General features: G+C 43.8%; 1 protein-coding gene across 1 annotated transcript; it reads left to right on the top strand.

The window, feature by feature from the left end:
• Positions 1-12: 12 nt before the first annotated feature.
• B4GALT3 (beta-1,4-galactosyltransferase 3) lies at positions 13-2,038 on the top strand (the record flags this gene model as incomplete). Its single annotated transcript, XM_073609271.1, is given in 1 exon segment — positions 13-2,038. A coding segment is annotated over 1 exon segment (549 nt), but the record flags the coding sequence as incomplete, so codon positions are not given.
• Between the last annotated feature and the right edge of the window lie 4,860 nt (positions 2,039-6,898).

Here is a 6,898-nt window from a genome sequence, read left to right as displayed (position 1 = left end):
CCTTTTTTGTCCCACAGGTTCGACTTGCTGATCCGCACCCAACGAATGTGGACTCAGGACGGTATGAATTCTCTAACCTACACACTGCTGTCCAAAGACCTGGAGCCCCTCTACACCAACATCACCGCCGACATCGGCCAAGACCCCAGGTCGCAGAAGCCACTGCGGACGCGTGGCCCCACTCCTCCTCCATCTCAGCCCCATGGCAACGCGACCACCAACGGGTCCACTAGAGGGAAGCTCACCGTGGTTGTCCAGTCATCCCTTCTTAACTCCTCCGTAGCTCTGGACAACACCAATAAGGTAACGTCCGCCATTGTAAATGATCCAAAAAGACTCAAGCGGGAAGGCAAAGTAACCGGAGCCACGGTAGGCCCAAGCAAAACGGAGGAGGTCCATGCTGCCGAAAGTCCCATCATCTCACATCTATCGCAAGAGGCTCCTAAAAAAAGAAGGCCTCAGAGCCTCAAACTGGAGCCACAGAAAGCCGAGAACCGAACGTCTCGGAGTAGGCCTCCGACGCTCCAGAGGCAAGCCAAGAAGAACCCAACGCAGCTTTGAGAACGGTTGACTACTGGTTGCTGGCAACTTGAGTGAAGACCAGCTGGATGATGCTTCTTTGTCTTGGCATGGATAGATGAAAGCCAAGGGATTAGAGACCACCTTTTTTCCAGTGTCTTCAAGAAGCGTCCGGTCTTGGGAACCTGTGCTGTCTGAACGACGGCAGGACTTGGTTCAAGGTCTGATTTTTCTTCTCGTTTTACGGGACTTAAAGACCTTGTCGTGGAGTCCCGTTTGTGTTTCAGAGCCTTGAGCGTGCAAGAAAGCTGGTTAGATACGCCTCCTGAGGCTCCTCTTACCGAAGAGAAGACCACACACTCCCTTTCTGTGCAAGAAAATTTTCTGGTTACACTGTGAAAATGGCCAATGACTGAACCTGCTGCCTTGTTAATGCCACCCTGCAGACCCCAGGTGGTACTGCCTCCTAAACAGTAGGGGGCGGTGTTGTACATAAATTAAAGGGAACCTGTTGGGACAGAAATGTGGAAGCTGACATGTCTATTGGCTAACAGGGAGTTTTGGGGCTCTGGAGTTTGGAGGACCGGATTGGTTTTGAATTGTTTTGTCGAATTGGCAGCTCTTGAAGATATTTCTTGGAAACATACGCCATATAGACAAATCCTTTTATATAAAAACCCTGGTTTATTGAACATCTAACATTTATGGTTTTACTTACTTACTTTTTTTTTTTTTAATACAACCATAAATGTTTTTCTCCTGATGAAGTAAAGATTTACGAAACACGTTGAGCATAGCCTAGCTATGGAGTTCTCGAATATTTTTGGAAACCATGATCAGGTTTTTGGGGGAAGTAACTCAATTGTTTTATCAACACTTTTTTTCTATTTTGTATAACCATAAATGTTTTTCTCCTGATGAAGAGAAGATTTACGAAACACGTTGAGCATAGCCTAGCTACTCATGGAGTTCTCTAATATTGTTGGAAGCCATGATCAGCTCTTGAAGGAAGTAAATCGATTGTTTTATCAATACTTTTTTTCTATTTGTTTGTATTGATAAATCAATTGGTTTGCTTCCAGCAGGACCTGATCATGGTTTACAACAACAATATTCGAGAACTCCATGAGCAGCTCGGTTATGCTCAACACGTTTCGTAAATCTTCACTTCATCAGGAGGAAAACCATTTATGATTCTACAAATAGAAAGTGTTGATAAAACAATTGGTTTACTTCCGTCAAGAGCCAATCATGGTTTCCAACAACCATATTCGAGAACTCCACGAGTAGCTGGGTTATTCTCAATGTGTTTCGTAAATCTTCACTTCATCAGGAGAAAAAAAAAATTCATGGCAATACAAACAAGTAAAGTATCGCTAAGACCATTGGTTTACTTTAGTCAAGACATGACTATAGTTTCCAACAACAATATTCAAGAATTTTAATGAGAAGCTAGGTTATTCTCAACGCGTTTTGTAAATCTTAGTTCACTTCATCAAGAAAAAAAAAAGTAAGGTTATACAAATAGAGAAAGTATTGATAAAACCATTGGTTTACTTCCGTCAAGACCTGATCATGGCTTCCAACAACAATATTAAAGAACTCGATTAGTAGCTGCGTTTTTCTCAACGCATTTCATATATCTTCACTTCATCAGAGAAAACATTTATGGCGATACAAACAGAAAAAAAGTATCGATAAGACCATTGGGTTACTTTCGTCAAGACATGACCATGGTTTCTTACAACAATATTAGAGAACTTAATGAGTAGCCAGGTTATGCTCAACGTGTTTCGTAAATCTTAACTCTCCATCAGGAGAAAAACCTTTAATGGTTATACAAAGCAAAAAAGTATCGCTAGAACGATTGGTTTACTTCCATCAAGACCTGATCATGATTTCCAACAATATTAGAGAACTCAATCAGTAGCTGGGTTATGCTCAACGCATTTCTTTAAATCCTAATTTTCTTCATCGGGACGAGAAAATTTATGGCTATGCAAATAGAAAAAAAGTGTGTTCTCCAGATGAAGACAATAAAATGAAAGTAAACCAATTGTCTTATCGTTACTTTTTCTATGTTGTTTTTATATAGCCAAAAATTTTTTTTTCTCCTGATGAAGTGAAGATTTACGAAACGCGTTGAGCACAACCCAGCTACTCATTGAGTTCTCTAATATTGTTGGAAATCATGACCGGGTCTTGATGGAAGTAAACCAATTGTTTTATTGATAATTTTTCAATTTTTTTTTGCCACGAATATCAATATGACAATTGGTTTACTTCTATTAAGACATGATCATGGTTGCCAACAACAATATTAGAGAACTCAATGAGTGGCTGCTCAACGCGTTTCGTAAACCTTAGTTCACTTCATTAGCTGACAAGGTATAAACCATATTGTAGAAGTAAAAAAAAACAGAAACCAAAGAAAGGAAGCGTGGCAACTGCTACCGGGATCTGTCCCAGGAGTGGTGGGGACCTGCGCGGTATGACCAAAGCACCGGGCCAGCAGACAGAAAACGGCTCATAATGGCACAAAAGTAATCAGTATATCCACCCAGGGACAAGATGGTTTATGCCTTGTCAGCTACGTCTTTCTCCTGATGACATGAACTACAATTTACGAAACGCGTGAGCGTAAACCTCACTGAGTTCTCCAATATTGTTGTTGGAAACCATGATCATGTCTTTACAACAAAGCACTCAAAGGAAGTAACCTAATTGTTTTATCAATTTACTTCTTCTGTTTTAAAAAACATTTATGGTGATACAATGTTCAATAACACATTAGCGTTTTTTAGATTGTTTGTCTATATGGCGTACCGCATCACAGCCCTGTGGGCATTGGCTTTTGTACATTATGTAATATAAGGGATGAAGGTGCACCATCCTATGCATCAGACCGTATTATTTGTATTGTTCGACTTGAATATTCAACGCATTTCGGGAAGTTTTGGGAAAAAAAAAAAACCTCCATCAGGGCTTGTAAAAATCGATCAGGATAAAAGGCTAGTATCCTGCTATTGGGATCAGATTAGAATTGTAGAGCCTGCTTGGATCTAACCTGACTCCAATTGCTGGATACTTGGATCGTCCCAAATATGAATACTTGACGCATTTCGGGGGTTCTGTAAGTCAACCTTTTCATGAGCGCTTGTGAAAAAAAAAAAACTGAAGACGTATCCTGTAATTGGGAACAGGTTAGAATTGTAGAGCCCGCTCAGGTTTAACCTGGCCCCAACTGCAGGTTACTTGGTCCCCAGTTTAAATACTCAACGCGTTTCGAGGGTTCTATAAGACAACCTTTCATGAGCGTTTGTTTGAAAATAAAAAACTGAGGGTGATCTACGTATCCTACAGTTGAGAGCGGGTTAGAATTGTAGAACCCACTGGGGTCTAACCTGGCCCCAATTGCAAGATACTTCGTCCCCAGTTTAAATACTTGATGCATTTTGGGGGGGGTTCTAGAAGACAATCTTTCATGAGTGCTTGTGAAAAATGAAACTGAGAACGATCTACGTATCCTGCAATTAGGATCAGGTTGGAATTGTAGAGCCCACTGCGGTCTAGCCTGACCCCCAACTGCAGGATCCTTAGTCCCCAGTTTGAATACTCAATGCGTTTCGGGGCTTCTACAAGTCAACCTTTCATGAACGCTTGTGAAAAATAAACGGAGGATGAATGACGTCACCTGCAATTGGGATCAGGTTAGAATTGTAGACCCCGCTCGGGTCTAGCCTGACCCCCCCCCCCCCAACTGCAGGATACTTTTACTTTTAGATACTAGCGCTGATGAAGTCTTCTACAACCCGCCGAAACGCGTTGAGCATTCAAAACTTCTGAAATATATACATTTGTTTGGTGCTGTCTCTTCCCGCCTCCATGCCTACTGAAAACCTCATCTTTTGATGGTCATTGGTTGAAGATAAAAATCGTCAACTTCCACATTTCTATCCTGATTGGTTTCCTCTCTGGCTGTATATAAAGTGTAGACATAACTATATATTTTAAAAAACAGAAAAAGTGTAATTGAATTGCTCCGTGCTGTGCGCTGGGTGTGTCTCTCAGGCTGCTACGTCTTTTAAAAAAAAAAAAAAAAAGTGAGGAAAAAGAAAAAAAAATTTCGCCAAAATTTTTCTCGTGTGGTGCAAGATTTGGGAAAAAAAAAACAAACAAAAAAAAACTTTACGAATGTGAGTGAGCAAGACGACAGTATTTTCCAATTCCCACAACTCCGAAGTGTTCTCAGTGTATCCATCGATCTGACCGCATAAATGCCTCTGTGTGCGCCCCTCTTCTTTTATTTTTATTTTATTCTGGTTTATTTATTTGGATGATTTTTTGTGTATCACTTCACACAAAGCACTGGAATGGACTTTAATATTTAATTTATAAAGGATTGTAACAAACGACTTTTTTTTTTTTTTTTTTTTCTTAACAAGGAACAAGCGAGGATCCCCGTCACTTTCCCCTCCCCCCCAACTGGGCCTTCGATGGTGCGATTTACACGGTGCCCCACCTCCGCACTCCTTGATGTTATTTCATTAAATTATAACATTAAAAATTTGTTTGGTTTTATTTCGGTGAGTTTGCTTCTTGTCTGAACCTTCGAATAGATGGAGCGGGAGGAAGGCGAGACGACCCCTGGCCGGGTTTTTTCTCTTTTTTTTTAAAAGTGGAACTCCAGCCTAAACCCAACTGGTCCTAAAACTGGCCCCTCCTCTCTCCCAACTGGTTATAAATCTGGGCCCTCCCCTCTCCCAACTAGTATTAAAACTGTCTCCTCCTAACCAGTCCTAAAACTGTCCCCTCCCCCCTCCCAACTGGTTATAGATCTGGCCCCTCCTCTCTCCCAACTGGTTGTAAATCTGGCCCCTCCTCTCTCCCAACTTGTTATAAATCTGGCCCCTCCTTTCTCCCAACTAGTCTTTAAACTGGCCCCTCCTTTCTCCCAACTAGTCTTTAAAACTGGCCCCTCCTTTCTCCCAACTAGTCTTAAAACTGGCCCCTCCCCTCTCCCAACTGGTCTTAAAACTGGCCCCTCCCCTGTCCCAACTGGTCTTAAAACTGGCCCCTCCCCTCTCCCAACTGGTCTTAAAACTGGGTCCATCGCCTGTCCCAACTGGTCTTAAAACTGGCCCCTCCTCTCTCCCAACTGGCCCCTCCTCTCTCCCAACTGGTTATAAATCTGGCCCCTCCCCTCTCCCAACTAGTATTAAAACTGTCCCCTCCTAACCAGTCATAAAACTGTCCACTCCCAGGTCCTAAAACTGTCCCCTCCTCTCTCCCAACTGGTTATAGATATGGCCCCTCCTCTCTCCCAACTGGTTATAGATATGGCCCCTCCTCTCTCCCAACTGATCTTAAAACTGGACCCTCCCCTCTTCAAACTGACCCCTCCCCGTTCCCAACTGGCCTTAAAATTGGCCCCTCTCATCTCCAAAACTGGTCCCTCCCCTCTCCCAACTGGCCTTAAAACTGTCCCCCTACCCCCTCCTAACTGGTCCTAAAACTAGTTCATCCTCTCTCCCAACTGGTCTTAAAACTGGCCCCCTACTCCCCTCTTAACCAGTCTTAAAACTAGCCCCCTCCTCTCTCCCAACTGGTTGTAAATCTGGCCCCTCCTCTCTCCCAACTTGTTATAAATCTGGCCCCTCCTTTCTCCCAACTAGTCTTAAAACTGGCCCCTCCTTTCTCCCAACTAGTCTTAAAACTGGCCCCTCCCCTCTCCCAACTGGTCTTAAAACTAGCCCCTCCCCTCTCCCAACTGGTCTTAAAACTAGCCCCTCCCCTCTCCCAACTGGTCTTAAAACTGGCCCCTCCCCTCTCCCAACTGGCCCCTACTCCCCTCCTAACCAGTCTTAAAACTAGCCCCTCCTCTCTCCCAACTGGTTGTAAATCTGGCCCCTCCTCTCTCCCAACTTGTTATAAATCTGGCCCCTCCTTTCTCCCAACTAGTCTTAAAACTGGCCCCTCCTTTCTCCCAACTAGTCTTAAAACTGGCCCCTCCCCTCTCCCAACTGGTCTTAAAACTGGCCCCTCCCCTCTCCCAACTGGTCTTAAAACTGGGTCCATCGCCTGTCCCAACTGGTCTTAAAACTGGCCCCTCCCCCTCTCCCAACTGGTCTTAAAACTGGCCCCTCCCCACTCCCAACTGGTCTTAAAACTGGCCCCTCCCCACTCCCAACTGGTCTTAAAACTGGCCCCTCCCCTCTCCCAACTGGCCCCTACTCCCCTCCTAACCAGTCTTAAAAACTAGCCCCTCCTCTCTCCCAACTGGTTATAAATCTGGCCCCTCCTCTCTCCCAACTTGTTATAAATCTGGCCCCTCCTTTCTCCCAACTAGTCTTAAAACTGGCCCCTCCTTTCTCCCAAC

This window comes from Aquarana catesbeiana, linkage group LG13 (assembly GCF_042186555.1).
Source record: "Aquarana catesbeiana isolate 2022-GZ linkage group LG13, ASM4218655v1, whole genome shotgun sequence".
Classification (NCBI taxonomy): domain Eukaryota; kingdom Metazoa; phylum Chordata; class Amphibia; order Anura; family Ranidae; genus Aquarana; species Aquarana catesbeiana.
The sequence above is the reverse complement of the archived record's forward strand: the minus strand, read 5'-3'. Positions and strand labels throughout refer to the sequence as shown.